At 40.5% G+C, this 19,586-nt stretch overlaps 1 protein-coding gene across 1 annotated transcript; it reads left to right on the top strand.

The window, feature by feature from the left end:
- The first annotated feature begins 5,799 nt into the window (after positions 1-5,799).
- LOC141173846 (chymotrypsinogen A-like) lies at positions 5,800-16,232 on the top strand. The gene is made up of 7 exons (XM_073658323.1): positions 5,800-5,944; positions 6,029-6,132; positions 7,625-7,704; positions 10,484-10,562; positions 13,438-13,618; positions 13,770-13,903; positions 16,013-16,232. Exons 1-7 carry the CDS (start codon positions 5,893-5,895, stop codon positions 16,172-16,174), a joined length of 792 nt encoding a protein of 263 aa, XP_073514424.1. The 5' UTR covers positions 5,800-5,892; the 3' UTR covers positions 16,175-16,232.
- Positions 16,233-19,586: the final 3,354 nt, after the last annotated feature.

Consider the following 19,586-nt stretch of genomic DNA (forward strand, 5'->3'; position numbering starts at 1 on the left):
CCTATTGGGGATATTTACCTGCCTATTGGGGCATTTACCTGCCTATTGGGGACATTTACCTGCCTATTGGGGATATTTACCTGCCTATTGAGGACCTATGCTGCCTATTGGGTACAGTTACCTACCTATTGAAATACTGGTTGATTTAACTTTACTTGTTCTTCATTTTAAATATTGTATTTGTTCCTGTATTGTTTTTTTTTACTACAAAATAAGATATGTGCAGTGTGCATAGGAATTTGTTCATAGTTTTTTTTAAAAACTATATTCCGGCCCTCCAATGGTCTGAGGGACCGTGAACTGGCCCCCTGTTTAAAAAGTTTGAGGACCCCTGGTATAGGAGCTAATGTGGGCCCCATTATACAGTGTAGGAGCTAATGTGGGCCCCATTATACAGTATAGAAGCTAATGCGGGGCCCATTATACAGTGTAGAAGCTAAGGTGGGGCCATAATACAGTATAGGAGCTAATGTGGGGGCCATTATACAGTATAGGAGTTAATGCGGGGCCCATTATACAGTGTAGGAGCTAATGCGGGGCCCATTATACAGTATAGGAGCTAATGTGGGGCCCATTATACAGTATAGGAGCTAATGTGGGGCCATTATACAGTGTAGTAGGTAATGTGGGGCCATTATACAGTGTAGTAGGTAATGTGGGGCCATTATACAGTATAGGAGCTAATGCGGTGCCCATTATACAGTGTAGGAGCTAATGTGGGGCCATTGTACAGTATAGGAGCTAATGTGGGGCCCATTATACAGTTTGGGTGCTAATGCAGGGTCCATTATGTAGCGCAATGGCTGGCTCCCCTTCATGATGTCCCCTTCGCCCTTCATGCAGGAACACTGGCTTACTCACCTCCCCAGCCTCTCGGCATGATCTCCGACATGCTCCCTGTCCTCTTCTGTAGTGTGTGCCGCAGTTCCCAGTAGCGCACCTTGTGTGTGTGTGCGCTTGCTCCCAAAGGGGCAATGCATGCATATACAGTTGCGCTCAAAAGTTTACATACCCTGGCAGAATTTTTGCTTTCTTGGCTTTGTTTCAGAGAATATGAATGATAACAAAAAAAACTTTTTCTCCACTCATGGTTACTGGTTGGTGAAGCCATTTATTGTCAAACTACTGTGTTCTCTCTTTTTAAATCTTAATGACAACCAAAAACATCCAAATGACTCTGATCAAAAGTTCACATACCCTGGTGATTTTGGCCTGATAACATGCACAGAATTTGACACAAATGGGGTTGAATGACTACTAAAGGTAACATCCTCACCTGTGACCTGTTTGCTTGTAATCAGTGTGTGCATAAAAGCTGAGTGAGTTTCTGGGATCCAGACAGACCCTTCCATCTTTAATCCAGCCACTGATGTTTTTGGATTGTGAGTCATGGGGAAAGTAAAAGAATTGTCAACGGATCTACGGGAAAAGGTAGTTGAACTGTATAACACAGGAAAGGGATACAAAAAGATATCCAAGGAATTGATAATGCCAGTCAGCAGCGTTCAAACTGTGATTAACAATGGAAAATCAGGGGCTCTGTAAAAACCAAACCATGGTCAGGTAGACCAACAAAAATTTCGGTCAGAACTGCCAGGAAAATTGTTCGGGATGCAAAGAAAAATCCACAAATAACAGCTGAAATTCAGGACTCTCTGAAAACTAGCGGTGTGGCTCTTTCAAGATGCAAAATAAGAAGGCACTTGAAGAAAAATGGGCTGCATGGTCGAGTTGCCATAAGAAAGCCATTACTGCGCAAATGCCACAAAATATCTCACCTACAATACAGCATACAGCACAGAGACAAGTGTCAAAACTTCTGGAACAAGGTGATTTGGAGTGATGAGACCAAAATTGAACTTGAATTTTTGGCCACAACCATAAACGTTACATTTGGAGAGAGGTCAACAAGGCCTATGATGAAAGGAACACCATTCCTACCGTAAAGCACGGAGGTGGATCGCTGATGTTTTGGGAATGTGTGAGCTACAAAGGCACAGGAAACTTGGTAAAAATTGAAGGAAAGATGAATGCAGCACGTTATCAGCAAATACTGGAGGCAAATTTGCACTCATCAGCTCGGAAGCTGCGCATGGGACGTACTTGGACGTCCCAACGTGTCAAAGATCCAAAACACAAGGCCAAGTCGATCTGTCATTGGCTACAGCAGAACAAAGTGAAGGTTCTGGAGTGGCCATCTCAGTCTCCTGACCTCAATATCATTGAGCCACTCTGGGGAGATCTCAAGCGCACAGTTCATGCTAGACAGCCCAGGAATTTACAGGAACTGGAGGCTTTTTGCCAAGAAGAATGGGCAGCTTCACCATCTGAGAAAATAAAGATCCTCATCCACAACTACCACAAAAGACTTCAAGCTGTCATTGATGTTAGAGGGGGCAATACACGGTATTAAGAACTGGGGTAAGTGAACTTTTGGTCAGGGTAATTTGGATGTTTTTGGTCGTCATTAAGATTTAAAAAGAGAAAACACAGTAGTTTGACAATAAATGGCTTCACCCAACCAATAACCATGAGTGGAGAAAAAGTTTTTTTGTTATCATTCATATTCTCTGAAACAAGGCCAAGAAAGGAAAAATTCTGCCGGGGTATGTAAACTTTTGAGCACAGCTGTAGTATATGCCTTCAGGTTGTAGCTGAACGGCATTTAGCATAATTATGCACCTGCAAGATAGCTCCCAGCCAATAGCTGGGAGGCATCTTGTAATAACCCCTTTATGACCTAGGGTATTCTAGTACGCCCAAGGTCATCACCCCCGGTTCAGCTCGGGCTCCGGCCCTGAGCCCGCACTGAACCAGGCATATGTCAGCTGATTTATACAGCTGACATGTGCCCGCCACAGCCGCAGGTGGAATCGCGATCCACCAGCGGCTGTTAACAAGTTAAATGCTGCTTTCAATCTCTGACAGCAGCATTTAACGTTGCCGCGCAAGAAGCGCGGCATTACCCCCTTCCATTGGTGATTCCGTCACATGATCGTGGGTCACCGATGGGTTGGCATGACAACCCGGGGTCTGCAGCAGACCCCTGTGGTTGTCATGTCCTAATTGATATGAGCGCCGCCCAGTGGTCGGCGCTCATAGCAATTGAGCAAATCTGCTGCATTCAGGCGATCTGCTTGTCGCAAGCAAGCGAGACTATTGAAGCAAGAAAAAAGTGTAAAAAGATGTTTTTAAAAATATAAAAAAAAAATAAAAAAATAAAAGTTTAAATCACCCCCTTTCGCCCCATTCAAAGTAAAATAATAAAAAAAACCCACATACACATATTTGGTATCGCCGCGTTCAGAATCGCCCGATCTATAAATATAAAAAAAAGAATTAATCCTATTGGTAAACGGCGTAGCGAGAAAAAAAATTCTAAACGCCAGAATTACAGTTTTTTGGTCGTCGCAACATTGGAATAAAATGCAATAATGGGTTATCAAAACATCGGATCTACCCCAAAATAGTATCAATAAAAACGCTAGCTTGAGATATCACCCGGCCCCAGATCCTGAAAAAGAACCTATACATGTTTGGTGTCTACGAACTCATAATGACCTGGAGAATAATAGTGGCAGGTCAGTTTTAGCATTCAGTGAACTTGGTAAAAAAACAAACAAAATAAAAACTGTGAAATTGCATTTTTTTTGCAATTTCGCTGCACTTGGAAGTTTTTTCCCGTTTTCCAGTACACGATATGGTAAAACCAGTGATGTCGTTCAAAAGTACAACTTGTCCGGCAAAAAATAAGCCCTCACATGGCTATATTGACAGAAAAATAAAAAAGTTATAGCTCTGGGAAAAAGGGGAGCAAAATATGAAAGCGCAAAAACAGAAAATCGCAAGGTCATTAAGGGGTTAAAGACTCTCTCCCCTTTAGGGAGTTGCCAAAGCAACAATATTCATTAGTGGTTAGTTTCTCCTACTAGTGAATCGTTAGGTCCCCTGGTCCCGGTGTGGCCATTGTCCTGAACCTGAATCCCTGGTCCCGGTGTGGCCAGCGTGCTGAACCCGAATCCCTGGTCCGTGTGCGGCCAGTGCCTGAACATTGTTCCCTGGTCCTGATGCGGCCAGTCCTTTTCCTGCAGTCCCTTGATTCTGGTGCGGCCAGTGTCTGAATGTTTCCCTATCCGAGTATCTCACGTATCCGGACTGCTACAACCTATCTCTGAAGTACCCGTCTGAGTCTCCATGTCAGTAACCGTTCGGCAGTAATCCTGAACCTATTAGTCTGAATGAAGCCTGAGTCTGTGTCAGCTAATCTGACCCCTGGGGTGAGCTGCTGCAGTACTGGCATCTGTATAGGAGTGGTACGTGGTGGCCACCGGCAGCCCAGCCTGTCTCCACCATCAGCAGCTCCAGTGAACACCAGGTAGCCGCTTAGCTACGCCCCTACCTAGGCAGCCCGGCTCTGTGGCACAGTGGCTCCACAAATCCACAAATTGGTCTGGGCCCAATGGAAAAGACGGGAAAAGTGAACGACTCCTCAGAAAGAATGTCAGCCGTAAATCACTATATATAAGTGTACTATAATCACTTATATGCTCTACAGGACTGGAATCTACCACTATATGTCACCATATGGTGGTAATATCAGTGCGCCACCATAGTTGTAATCAGAGTTACCGGTTAGGGACCCACTCAGATGCCAATGACATTATGATCTCATACATGTGCCGAGATGTGTGCAGGATTGGCAGGAATTGTCCATGTGTCCTGTTCTTTAGAACTCCCTGATTTCAGGGATGTGCCACTTATTAGGCTGTGTGCTGTAGTTTCAATATAATCAGTATTTTATCAGCAGGAGATTATCACTAGGTGTCTGGTAGGGCAGTCCAGCTAATCTGAGTAACCCCGCCCACACCACTGATTGGCAACTTTTTTGCCTATGCACAGTGTGCACAAGAATCTGCCAATCAGTGGTGTGGGTGGGGTTATACAGGGCTATGCATTCAGAGAACTACTAGATCTGCAGCAGAGAAAACAGGGATTATACCAAAACTGCACCAAGCAGCCCAGTAAGTGACACATCGCTGGAATCAAGCTTTCTTACCCTACATTATGCTGCTCTCGGATTGTATAGCTAAAACCTACTGACAGATTCCATTTCATTATCCCATATAGTCAATAACTTTAAGAAAAAAACAACTTAAAAAAACACAATTGCCTTCTTTTTGTTCATTGGACTTCTCTCCATAAATAGAATTAAAAAAAACAATTACCCCAATACGGTACTGATAAAAACTACAGCTAGGCGTGCAAAAAATGAGCCTTCATACAGCGGCATCGAAGGAAAAATCAAAAAGTCACAGAGACAAAAAACACAATTTTTTAACCACTAACATAGAAAAAAAACATATAAGTTCTGTATCGCCCTAATTGCACTCATCTGAAAAATCCTGTTGCCGTTACATTATTTCTGCATAACGAACGTTATAAAAACTAAACTCGAAAAACAATGGCAAAATTGCATTTTTATTTTAACCATTTCACCACTCTTGTTTTTTTTTTGTTTTTCAGTACATTAAATGGTGAAATGAATAATTTAAAACTGCAACTTTTGCCGCCCTCAAAAATGAGCCCCCATAGGGGAGGAAAAAAAACTAAAGAGCAAGAATGAAAGTTTGTTCGATTATTAAGGGGTTCATAAGTCTAAAAAAAAACAATTCTAATGGTTATTTCTCATGGAAGAAATCCAATAAGTTTCTTTTAGAACATCTGTTTCTCCCACTCATGTTTCTCCGAGAACACCTGTTACAATTTTTTTATATTAATCCAAGGTTTTCCGATAACAGATTTGATTCTCCAATCTCATGCAGCGCTCTATTATTAATCACTAATTGAGGATATAAAAACGGCACAAAACCCGATCAGGCTCCACTTACCACGATGGCGTTTCTGTGGCTTCTGTCCTGCCTTGCCCTGCTAGGGGGCACCTATGGTAAGTGGAGACATATTTGGATCATGCTCTTTATGGAGATCACCAGTTCTTTCCATTTCTACCTATCATGATCTTCTTTCTTAGGTTGCGGTGTTCCAAGCATCAAGCCAGTCATTTCTGGTTATGCCAGGATTGTGAATGGGGAGAATGCAATTTCCGGTTCATGGCCATGGCAGGTGTCTCTGCAGGTAATGCCAACCTTAATTTCCATTTTTTGCACAAATCAACAGCACACAAGAAAATAAGCAACTTTGCAATATATCTTATCAGAGAAATCTGCTTCTTTCTACACCAAAATTGCTTATTCTTTCTCAAAAATTCTCAATTTATTGGCAAAATCCATACTCAGGCTTTCCTATTACTGAGATAGGAGGTGACAGTTGGTGCTCATAAAGTTCTATGGAGAACTATAACTGTTGTTGCGGCAGAATGTCTGTGCCGGCCTCTAGCTCCTCCTCTCTCGTCCATAGAATTTTATAAGCACCAACTGTCATTGGGTCCGTCAAGTGACTGCTGTTGCCAATCAGTCATTGCTGATTGGCTGCAGCCTTCACTTTCCTTCTGATCTGGAAGAAACAGCTTCATATACAGACGATCATATACAGTAAGCGCTTTAACAGCAGCTAAATTGAGCTGGAGGTTGGAACAGTTTGAGCAAGGGGCTGGACCAGATGACCCTGGAGGTCTCTTCCAACTTGTACCCTTCTATGTTTCTACATTGAAATATCTACAGATGACCCTGGAGGTCCCTTCCAACTTCTACCCTTCTATGTTTCTACATTTAAATATCTACAGATTACTATGACTGTAATTATCATCAATTTTCAAGTCACAGTGAATGCAGCTGAGGTCTTCATATCAGAACCAAGGACTGTAGACATGCATCACTTATAGAGTTAATGATTTATTATGGTTTACTAATGTATCTACAAAAAATATCAGCTCCATGATTGTTTAATAACTTGTTTAGAAAAAAAAAAAAAATCAAGTTGGTAATTCAAGCTACCAGAACTGAGGAACGGAGGGGTATTTTTTTTTTAACTTTAAGGCTATGTTCACACATCATTTTTTTTTCAGCGTCTTTTGATGCAGTTTTTTTATGCAAATTTTCAGCTGTCTTTTGCAGTACTAGCAAAGTCTATGAGAAACCAGAATTCTCATGTTTTTTTTTTTGTTCAGGATTTTGTGCCTTGCATGGTTTTTCAGAAAATAAAGCATGCCACTTTTTTCAGCGTTTTTTTCAGTGTATTTTCAGCATTTTTTAACCCATAGGAAGAAATGGGTGGTGAAAAAAATGCATCAAAATTTGTATCAGTGTTTTTTCAGCGTTTTTGATGCCAAAATAGAATGGGGTTCTTTTTTTTCACAGAACTTTATGTACATGCATAAAAAAGAGACAGAAGCACAGTAAAAAAAACTTTGAAAAAACGCACCAAAAACGCATAAAAAAGCACCAAAACTGCAAGAAAAATTCTGAATAAAATGCCCTTGAAGATCAGGTTTTGCTGCAGAAAATTGACACAAAAAAACATGATGTGTGAACATAGCCTAAGACCACAATGGACCCATTTTTTTTAAAAGGTATAAAAAGTAATGGACAACTCCTTTAAAAGTAATTTGTATGAAATAAACACAATAATAAGATTAATTGACATTGGTTTGATGGTTTGTTATCCACAGGACAGGACTGGATTCCACTTCTGTGGTGGTTCCCTGATCAACAGTTTGTGGGTCGTCACTGCCGCTCACTGTGGTGTCACGTAAGAATTGCCAAATGTTTTGCCCTGAGAATTATTTCATCTATTTCAGTAATATTTGGATTTAATATTTGGATACATTCATCTTCTAAAATATGTGGATACTGAAAACGGAGAAAGTACAGAAGTAGTAAAAAGTAGTCACTGGAGTTGACTAGCGGGGAACTAACATTAAACAGTGATTATGGTAGGACGACTCGCTCGGCCACTTCCGGAAGTAGACTCAGGAACCCGGGTTTTCTTTGCAGGCTTTATTAATAGCATAAAGCTCTGCACTCCAGCAAAATAAACACAGCCTTACTTGGCAAAACAACAAAACAAAAGATAAACTATAGCACAGTCCATATATGTGTGTGCAGTTCGCCCACACAGGTTATGTCAAGCCTTCAGCTCCCTCCTGAGCTATGGCTGTCCAGTCTGGAGACCTTGCCTCTCCAAACTCAACACAAAGAAAAAAAAAAAACAGGACTGAACATTTAAACATTGCTCAGCCACACCCGGAGGTAGAGGTATGGGGAATGACATCCCTCCCATCACTATGTCATTCCCCTAAAACCACGCCCTTTAAGTGAGTTAACCCACCAGTATATAACATGCTCGCAGAAAGTCCATTGGTTTCAGTTTACACAGGCTAGCAACTTATGCGACACCTACCTCCCCTCATAAATCATACCAGTGACTCTGTCACATGATACATTCACGAGTAAAACTGCATACTTTACAGACATTACATAATAATGATCAAAGTGTTTCTCCCCAGCCTGAAATGTCTGCTTGAGGCTGTTTTAAAGGCTGTGATTACTATTCAGATGGAATAATTGTGAATTGCTCTGTAGAAATGAAGAATCAATAAATACTGTCTGTTGTTTAAACATACTTTGGAACAGGCTTGTACTGGCCCACCGGTGAACTGGTGTATTTCCCGGTGGGCCCCTATGCAGAAGTAAGCCACTTACATATCAATATGAGCAGTAGTTGACCCAATACATTTGATTCACTATGTACAGACAAAAACAGCATCTCATCATTCATTCATTAAACAAACTACCTAGTATATTATTATATACAGTGGGGAAAATAAGTATTTGATACGCTGTTGATTTCGCAAGCTTTCCCACCTACAAAGAATGGAGAGGTCTGTAATTTTTATCTCATGAAATAAGTATTTGATACAATAGAAAAACAGAACTTAATATCTGGTACAGAAACCTTTATTTGCAATTACAGAGGTCAGACATTTCCTGTAATTCTTGACCAGGTTTACACACACAGCAGCAGGGATTTTGGCCCCCTCCTCCATACAAATCTTCTCCAAATCTTTCAGGTTTCGGGGCTGTCGCTGGTCAACATTGAGTTTCAAGCTCCCTCCAAAGATTTTCTATTGGGTTTAGGTCTGGAGACTGGCTAGGTCACTTCAGGACCTTGAAATGCTTCTTACGGAGCCACTTCTTAGTTGCCCTGGCTGTGTGTTTCGGGTCATTGTCATGCTGGAAGACCCAGCCACAACCCATCTTCAATGCTCTTACTGAGGGAAGGAGATTGTTGGCCAACATCTCATGATACATGACCCCATACATCCTCCCTTGAATATGGTGCAGTCGTCCTGTCTCCTTTGCAGAAAAGCACCAAAAAGTATGATGTTTCCTTCACCATGCTTAATGTTTGGGATGTTGTTCTTGGGGTTGTACTCATCCTTCTTCTTCCTCCAAATACAGTGAGTGGAGTTGATACCAAAAAGTTCTATTTTGGACTCATCTGACCACATGACCTTCTCCAATGCCTACTCTGGATCATCCAGATGGTCACTGGCGAACTTCAAACGATCCTGGACATGTGCTGACGTCAGCAGGGGGACCTTACTTGCTCTGCTGGATTTTAACCAATGACGGTGTAATGTGTCACTAATGGTAATGTTTGAGACTGTGGTCCCAGCTTTCTTCAGGTCATTGATCAGGTCCTCCCGTGTAGTTCGGGGCTGATTCCTCACCTTTCTCAGAATTATCCTTACCCCACGAGACGAGATCCTGTATGCAGCCCCAGATGAGGAAGATTGACAGTTATCTTGTGTTTCTGTCATTTTCTAATAATTGTGCTAACACTTGTTGCCTTCTCACCAAGCTGCTTGCCTATTGTCCTGTAGCCCATCCCAGCCTTGTGCAGGTGTACAATTTTGTCTCTGGTGTCCTTTGATAGCTTTTTGGTCTTGGCCATGCTGGAGAGGTTGCAGTGTGGTGTGATTGATTGAGTGTGTGGACAGGTGTCTTTTATACAGGTAATGAGTTAAAACAGGTGCAATTAATACAGGTAATGAGTGCACCTTCTTAAAGAAAAACTAACAGGTGTGAGAGGCAGAATTCTTGCTGGTTGGTAGGTGATCAAATACTTATTTCATACAATAAAATGTAATTTAATTTTTTAAAAATCATAGAATGTGACTTTCTGGATTTTTTTAAGATTCTGTCTCTCACAGATGAAGTGTAACTATGATAAAAATTACATTCTTTGTAGGTGGGAAAACTTGCAAAATCAGCAGTATATCAATACGGTACTTATTTTTTCCACTGTACAAGCATAAATAAATTTGTGAAAGAGAATAATGTAATATTTGTATGTAGCTGAACAGTGGGATCCCAGAGTGAATGTTACTGGTGGGCTCTAGCAATTCCAGTCTGACACTGTTTTGGAGTATTGGGCAGTAAGATTGCTAGACTGTAGTAGATCTCATGAATACAATGTAACTTATGATGCAGCTGATATATCCTTGTATATCCTTTATTTACAGAACCTCCCATCGTGTAATTCTGGGTGAATACGACCGTTCCTCCTCCGCGGAGCCTATTCAAACTAAAACCATTTCTAGGGTAAGCAGAAAAAGTAAAACCAAGTTTGTTTATTTTGCTTCATAAATAACATTTTAGAATTAGTAATTTCTCGGCCGAAAAAGCAGTTCCTGTGGCTGTTTTTATAGTATTTATTTTTTTCAAGCAAAGTCAAAAGTGAATTTAAATGGAATGGGAAACAAAAAGGAAAGAATTAAACCTCTCCTTCCTGCTGAATCCACTTCTAGTTTAAATGCAGAAAATGCAATGGTGTCGACCCCCCCACCCCCCCCAAAAAAGCACTGTATGTGAAATTCATTAAGACTGGCGTTTCTTATACCATTCTTAATAAGGGCATGCTACAATAAGATGTGCCAAATTCATTAAAAGGTACACATCCCACAATTAATGCCTTGCATGCACCTCGCCTGAAAAGTTGCTTCAGTCAGGGACTGGAGAATTTTTCTTAATTTGTTGGGTGTTTGCCATGCCTTGTCCCACACTAGGACCATCCACTTTGGTGCAGAGCTGATGGGGACTGGCGTAAAAATGGCAAAAGTTGCAAAATTTGGGTGCTGAGACCGCATCTTTCCAGGCAGATGATGGGTTATTCAGTCATCATCTGCTTCTAACAGCCATTGGTGGAGCAGAGTTTCACCCACGGCTGTTAACCTGTTAAATGCCGTTGTCAATCTCTGACAGTGGCATTTAGCATGTGCAAGTAGGGGAGTGTATGATTCCACGCGCCTGTGAGATGAATGTGGGGTGCCGATGGGTTGCTATGACAGCCAGGGGTCTGCTGAAGACCCCCATGCCTTTTATGACAATTCTCCTCTGAAATATATATATCACAGCGGTCATCAGCTGATCACAGGTTCAAGTCCCCTAATGGGACTAACAAATGCAGTGAAAAAAAAATGTTTTAAAAAAAATAAAAAATATATAGAAGTTCAAATCACTCCCCTCTTCACCCATTAAAAATTAAGAAACAAACAAACAAAAAAAAGCATATTTGGTTTCGCTGCATTTGTAAAAGTTCGATCTATCAAGATATAAAATAAATTAATCCAATTGATGAATCGCGTAATGAGAGAAAGATCAGAATGCCAGAATTGTGGTTTTTGGCCGCCGCAGCAACACAAAAAATGTAATAAAAAACATTGTTTCTAGCCCAAAGTGATATCAATAAAAACATTTACTCGGGGCACAAAAAACAAGCCCTCACACAGGTCCATGTAGCGAAAATTGAAAACTTTATGCCTCTCGGAAAATGACAACACAAGAAAATTTTTGTATTTTTCAAAATTTCAGAATTTTTTTTCACCACTTAAATAAAATAAAAACTATACATGATTGGTATCTGCATATTCATAGTGACCTGCACTATTCCACACTTGGATTTTTTTTCCTGCTTTCCAGTACATCACATGATAAAAATTCAAAAGTTAAACTTGTCCTGCAAAAAACAAGCCCTCATACGGCTAGGTTGATGGAACAATAAAAAAGTTATGGCTCTTGTAATAAGGGGAGGAAAAAACAAAATTGCAAAAAACGGAAAAGGCACATTATATATGGTCAATTTTCTAATGTGAAAAGTAGCACAAAAAAACCAAAAACAAATCGCAGTTACACACAATGGCTCCAATTCATTATTTGCATTTTTTATATAAATTTTCTCACTTGTCTTTGTTTATTTTTTGTTGTTTTGTTGATGGACTTTGCACAAAATCCATAAAAATGGCTCTCGATGTTTGATTAATTAAGTGCAAATAAAAAGTTTTTTTTTTTTCGACTACTTACTTGTTTTGACGCTTTTTTATAGTAAAATATCCCACAATTCTTTCAGTAACTCTAAAATGTTGTAAATGTAGTCTTTAGCTGCACAAAAAAACAAACAAAACAATATTAGACCAATTTTGTGCTCCTCTAGTGAACTGTAGCAGCATTGCACAAAAATTTTGCAATATTTTCAAGTCACAAATGATGAATTAGCTGAAAACTTCTAGATCAGAAAAGAATGGCAAGATTGTTGAGCAAGCCTAAAAAATGACAAGTAAAGTTGCACTCTGCAACGCCATAGCATGCAAACATGAAATACATGAAATTGGAATTGAATTACTGCTTTATAAAATAGGAAATAACAAAGATACTTAGCTCATAAATTGGCCAATTTATGAATGCCCAGCAACCATGACAAGGCAATCTTCTTTGCTGGGAACCTAACCTAATGTGATTCCTCTCCTGGGCTGATAGCTTTCAATTATATGGGTAGGTAGGATCCTACTGTGATTAAAACCACCATAGGCTGATGGGTAGAGTGATTGGTCAGAGAGCCTATGTATGCAAATATGAAAGACTTCTATTTTTATGGGGTGTTTTTTCAGTCCTTGTCGTTTGTCACTTCCAAACAGAGAACAGGTACATACTAAGAGTAGCCACCTCCATATATAACTACCTACCCATATAAATGTAGGCTATCCGCCCAGGAGCGGAATCACATTAGGTTAGGTTCCCAACAAAGAAGATTGCCTTGTCGTTGCTGCTGGGCATAAATGGATTGGCCAATTTATGCACTAAGTATATTGCATTTTTTTTATTTTCTAGAGGAGTAAAACAATTCCAATTTAATATATCTCATGTTTGCATACTATAACATTACAGAATGCAACTTTATTTGTTAGTTATATATGGAGATATATAAGGTGAGTGGTCACTCTTACCGCTCACCTTAGGGTCAGTGGCATTTTTTTTCTTACTGCAATATGCCTTGAGTTTTTTTGCCCCTATGTTAGAAAGTGCACAAAATGTAAAAGCTTACAAAAATACTTAAAATCAACGGCATTTTTTTGATAAGAGATTTAGAAACGTAGGAAAAAAATGTGTGAGAAGACGCCCTAAGGCAGATTTTTTTCAACAGGTCTTCAGACACCCCAGCTACAGCTCCATTACCATTATAAATGATATCACTCTGATCAAGCTCGCCAGCGCTGCCAGCTTTGACAGTCGTGTGTCCCCAGTGTGCGTTGCTGCTACAGCTGATATATTCAATGGAGGAGAGAGATGCGTCACCACTGGATGGGGCTACGTTAGCGCTTCAAGTAAGAAAATATTAATAATTTAAATGAAAATGTTTGTAAATGTCGGCTTTCTACTGGCATGATATTCAACTTTAGTGATAAAAAGCTGGGTATAATATGACTGCACTTTAATATACAGAATTTATATACTATATTATGTATTGCCTTTTAGCACAAATGTCCCCAAGCAAACTGCAGCAGGTAGCTCTGCCTCTTCTGACCAATAGTGACTGCCAGAGATACTGGGGTAACAAAATCCAGAGCACCATGATCTGCGCTGGAGCATCTGGAGCCTCATCCTGCATGGTATACCATTATATCTACTATTACTACTATATCTACAAATCATTTCTAAGGTTTTGCTATATATCAAAGAGGACCTGACATTTATCGTAAATATTTAAAGGGGTGGTCCGACACTAATAGTGAATTTTATGTCTACCTATCTTAATCACTAATCTAATAACTTTTGTAATGTACTTTATTTACTCCCCCCCCCTCTTCCTTCTCTAACTTTTTTTACTTCCTACCGATAACGGTTTGTTTGAGTCATCAGGGGCAGGGGCTGCTGTCACTCCCAAGGCATTCTTTTCCTCCCTAAAACAAAGCTTCATCAGGGGTGTGGCGCTATGGTCACTCCCCAGAGTTGCTTTACGTGCTCTGAATTGGGACATCATCAGTCACGTCCTTTTCAGAGACCAAGCTGTGTCTATTCTGATGAGCATGTGCCGGTTGTGAATTCCAACACATGCTCATATGGTCTCCCTGCTTGCCGCACTTTGTCGTTGTGATCCTTCACTGGCTCGACAGTTGCCATTTCTGAGCATGTGTCAGATGTCAATTTATGCTCAGTAGAAAAGACACAGCCTGGCTTCTGAAAAGGACGTGTCTGATGATGTCCCGTGTCAAGGCGGGGAGTGACCACAGCACCGCCCCCCGCTGATACTTCACTTCATGGAGAAAAAGGATGTCGTGTGATTGACAGCAGCACCTGCCCCCTAATGACGATCCTTTTGAGAATCCCAATTACATACTGAGAGACTCAAATTAATCATCATCGGAAGTAGTTAAAACAAGAAAAACAGACTGGAAGTTAGCGAACAGAAGGAAGTTAAAGTATAGGGTAAGGAATTTGTAAATGAAGATCATTAGAAAATTGGTTAGATTAGAAATTAAAATAGGTAGACAAATAGTATGAAATTCACTATTAATGTCGGACCACCCTATATTTTGGTTACCCTAATTCCCGGTGTTCTGCTGAATCCAGCGATGTTTTCCTTTTGTTCCCGCATCTCTCCATTCCTGAGATATGACTTACTCTTCCCTGCTTATAAACCTAGTCTTTTTTTTTTTTTTTGCAAAATGGACATGGTCCTTTAAAATACGCCCACTTGGGAGAAAAGATGAAGACCATGCCCACTTGGCTAAAAAAGACTAGATTTGTAGACAGAGAGGAGAGAGCAATAAATCTGGAATGAAGAGACGCAGGAATTAAAGAAAAACAATGAGAGGTTCAGGAGTACAAAGACATTTGCAACAAGTAAAACATTAAATATTTAGGGCAAGTGACACATCCTCTTTAAACTGCTAATAGCAGCTGCCAATTTCACTGTGGCATACTAAAAAATAAACTATTTGCACAGTGCTTTGCTCAAGTCAATAACAACAATGTAAAGCTCTGTTATGTTGGTGGCAGCTACATCCGTAAGATCCAAGAGTCATAAAATATTTAGGTCTTCTGTTTGTTAAATGTAGCAATCAAATCTGACTACCGACATGTGACATATCTGTAAACATACCAGACTGTGCTGGTGCTCATTTAAAGAAGCTATTGATTAATTATCATAAATCGTCAAAATGAAATTTTCTTGAATTTGTATTTATATACAGTAGTGATTCATGGTTTCTGGTAGCCAATTGAATACGCACAAGCACAGGGGTTTTAGATCAAAACAGAATAGTTTATTGCTCTTTATAAATTTTAAAGCTTCCAAATGAAAGCAGCTTTTCTCAAGTACAAATGAATAACATAAACAGTCCTTTCTTCTGGCACAATGAAATTCCAGGTAATAGCAGCTCAAGAAGTATTAAATGTGTTCACCAAGCAAACACACCCCTGTTCAGCTCCAGCACAACTCCACTCTGCTGAGCTAACCCAGCTGCTGTTATTAAGCCTGTAAAGCCCAGGCTGGATTATGAGAACAACCTTTCCCATCCAGACTCTTTTAGTTGCTCCTAAATTCCAGACGCAAAGTTGAATAAAACTAGTTGAATTAAAAATCTCTCAGTAACTTAGTGCTACTGGTACAGACTTTACATTACGGAGGCCAGCCACCTCGGTGACACATATTTGCCATCCAGGACCTTACCTCCTAGCGTCTTTCAATACATACTTATTTACTTTTTATTTTTTAGGGTGACTCTGGTGGACCTCTTGTATGTCAGAGAAATGGAGCTTGGACCTTGGCTGGCATTGTGTCCTGGGGAAGCTCTTCTTGCTCTACATCTTCTCCTGGAGTTTATGCGAGAGTCACAGCCCTTAGAGCCTGGCTGGATCAAACTGTTGCTGCTAACTGAACAACAAAATATGGTAGATTTTCTGTCTTTAATAAACTATCTTTAGTGTCAAATACAATTGGCTATTTTTTTTATTTATAATATCACATTTCATCTTTTCAGGACACTTTATTATGTTTAAGTTAGTGTTATGGGTTCATCTGGTGATGTGGATTTTCTAAGCCAAAGGTTAGGGTGAGCAACAATGATGCAGCGGAACTAGACTTTCGAGGTGCATGTGGATTAGTGAGGACCAGGACAGAAGGATATGCAAGACAGCAGATGGGCAAAGATAAACTAGAAGCAATAAATACAGCTGGAGGGCAATTACATACAGGAACAGCAGAGAAGTATATGCAATTAGATATAGTGTAACAGTGATACACACAATTAAAGCACCACTCCAGAGTTTTTTTTTATTTTACTGCTGGAGTGGTGCTTCCAATCTAAGTCACCTGCCCCCTGTCTTATACTCACCTTCTGGAATATTCATCTATTATCACTGCCGCTCCCGTCGGTCTCCGGCAGTTTGTGACCTGCTGACTGCTCCAGTGTTTGCTGGAGCAAGCCGGAGGTCATAACTCAATACAAGTCTATGAGAGCCTCATTCTGGATTGAAAACTTGTGAAGTAACTTCTGACTTCTGGCCAGTCAGAAGCTGCAGTCACAAGATGGTGCCGCGGGAGAGGAGCGGCACCGAAAAAAGGTGAAGACGCCGGAGGGTGACAATATGAGTAGGGGTAGGGACCTTAGGTTTAAAACACCACCCCAGCACAGCAATAGTAGACACATATATGCAATCAAGTATCTTGTAGCAGGAATACAGTTAACCATAAGAGTAACACATACATATATGCAATCCGGTATCTTGCAGCAGAGATATGGTTAATCAATGGAAAAGTAGATGCGTATCAAGATGCTATGCTTCATGAATACTCAGGCAACTCATTGCTGCCTGAGCAGGCCTTAGAAAGTCTTTTGTGATGACATCAGAGATGTTTGCCAGTGTACCACAGTAACCCGTTGAAGACTTATACAGAGGGAGAGAAGGGAGAAAGGCCCAACGGTGGAGCCGCTACAGGTAGTATTCCTCTTTTTAGGATCCCTCCCAGAAGGGTCTGTAAATGAAGAAAGAAGATGCTTGGCATGAAATCTTCTAAAAAAAATTAAGCCTTAATGACCTCATTAGGAAGCAAACATCTTTCTGGACTGTATTCCTTCAAGTCTATTGAGTAGAATAGATTCCAATTAATCATTTTACATTTCAGAATTTAGTTGACCTCATACTCCATGTCAGGATCGGTAGCGGAAGCAGGAGATAAGAAAAGCATTGGAAAGTTTTTATATTGAAGTTGATTTCAGAAGGAAAATAACTGGACAGATTCGCTCAATAATCTAGAATGGACCAATGACTTTAAGAACCAGCATTGTGCAAAAAGTCTTTAACCCCTTCCCGACATATGATGTACTCAGAAATTGAGCTTGCATTTATCCAACAAATAATGGCTGTGTGACAGCAGTGAGTGGAGCTGAGCTCCATCTGCTGCTGTTAACCACTTAAATGCTCCTGTCTCTGACAGTGACATTTGAAGCATGCAAACCAGAGGGGCATGCAATTTCATGCCTACATTGGTCCCACAACAACATTGCAGGGTGCCGATGGGTTGCTAATGCAGCCAGAGGTCTGCTGAATGCTCCCATACCTGCCAGGATGGCGGTCTTATGAAGACCAGCCTGTGGGTGACGTTGATAGGAGACCATCATTTTTATTATACACTGTAATACTTTAGTATGTTAATTTTCTGTGGTGATTTTGTTGCACGTATTCAGTAAGAATTAGTGTTGAGCGAATTTGTTCGGCATTTCAAATTCGGGTTCGTGTTCGGGGTTCCGGCTTGTTCGCACCAAAAAATCGGCTCCGCCCATGAAGATCCCTGATTTGCCACGCTGTCACGCAGATAACATAACAAATTCGCTCAACACTAGTAAGAATCCATTGAAGGAATTGAAGGCTTGAGCAGGAGAATCCGGACAGGAGCAAGAATTAGCACCCTTCCGAGAGAGGGCTGTAAGAGGAGATACCACTTGAGAGTAAAGTTTGAACAACTGGTGGCAATAGTTTGCAAAGCCTAGGAAACTTTGGAAGGTTTTAAAATCTGTCCAAAATAGCAGAAACTTTCTCTAGGTCAATACACAGATCTCCTGAATAGATGATTTATACAAGAAACAGCAATTCATGACATTTAAAGAGACATTTTTCTCTTTAACATTAAGTGGACATGAAGACTAAGTGATTCCAGTTCTCTGGACAAGATTCTGATGTCATCAAGATAGACTGAGACTTACTAGATATACATAATGACCATCATTAGATATAGTGTAGCAGTGAAACACACAGTTAAAGCACCACTCCAGAGTTTTTTTTCATTTTTACCTTTGGAGTGGTGCTTCCAATCCATCATTGGATGCACGATGCATCAGTGGTGCTTCCATCATTGGTCTAGAATGTGGTCTTCTATTAATGTGGATTAGGATTATGCTCCACACAAGATTGAGGAAGATGGTAGCACCCTTAATCCGATCATACATCTCATAGATGAGGGGCAATGGATAACAATTAGTGTGGAGCGAGTGTGTTCTGTCCGAGTATGCTCAGGCCGAGCTCCGAGTATTTATAGCTGCTCGGTGATATGTTTGAATCGCTCCCGTGTGCATGATTTGCAACTGTTTGACAGTTTTATTACATGTGAGGAATGTGTAAGAAATAGACATTCCTCACATGTAATAAAACTGTCAAACAGTTGCAAATCATGCACACGGGAGCGATTCAACCTTATCACCGAGCAGCTATAAATACTCGGAGCTCGGCCCGAGCATACTCGGCGAAAGGGTTAATAGAACATACTCGCTCAACACTAATAACAATCTCTCAAAGTTATTTAATTCAGACCCCAATAGTCTATGATTGGTCTCAGACACCTGCCTTTCTTATTTATAAAAGAAGCCTGTATCGGCTGCTAACGTAGATTTTTTTCCTTTCCAGCTTCTCATTTATGTAGGCGGACATCGCTTCAGTCTCAGAGAGAGAGAGATAGAAGATAGACTCTCCCTCTGGGTGGTTCAGTACCTGGAAGAAGGAGAATGGCACAGTTAAAGGGCTGATGTGGAGCTAGAGTTTCGGCCTTTGGCTTGGAAATGATGTCTACGAAATATTATAAGGAGCAGGAACGCTGGAGGAAATAGAGGTAGAGTTTTAGAGCAGGTGGTTGAGACAGAGCTTTGAGGCAAATTTGAAAACAAGATGGTCTTCAATCAATAACCAGAGCATGTAGCCTTAGCCACCAAAGTCCCAAAAGTACTGTTAGATCAGAAAGTAGCAAAACTAAAAAATAAATATCTTCAACTTGTAGTACTCCAACCTGAAGAGACACCT

Source organism: Phyllobates terribilis, unplaced genomic scaffold, assembly GCF_046119375.1.
Source record: "Phyllobates terribilis strain yellow unplaced genomic scaffold, ASM4611937v1 Scaffold_13__5_contigs__length_258822181, whole genome shotgun sequence".
Lineage (NCBI taxonomy): Eukaryota > Metazoa > Chordata > Amphibia > Anura > Dendrobatidae > Phyllobates > Phyllobates terribilis.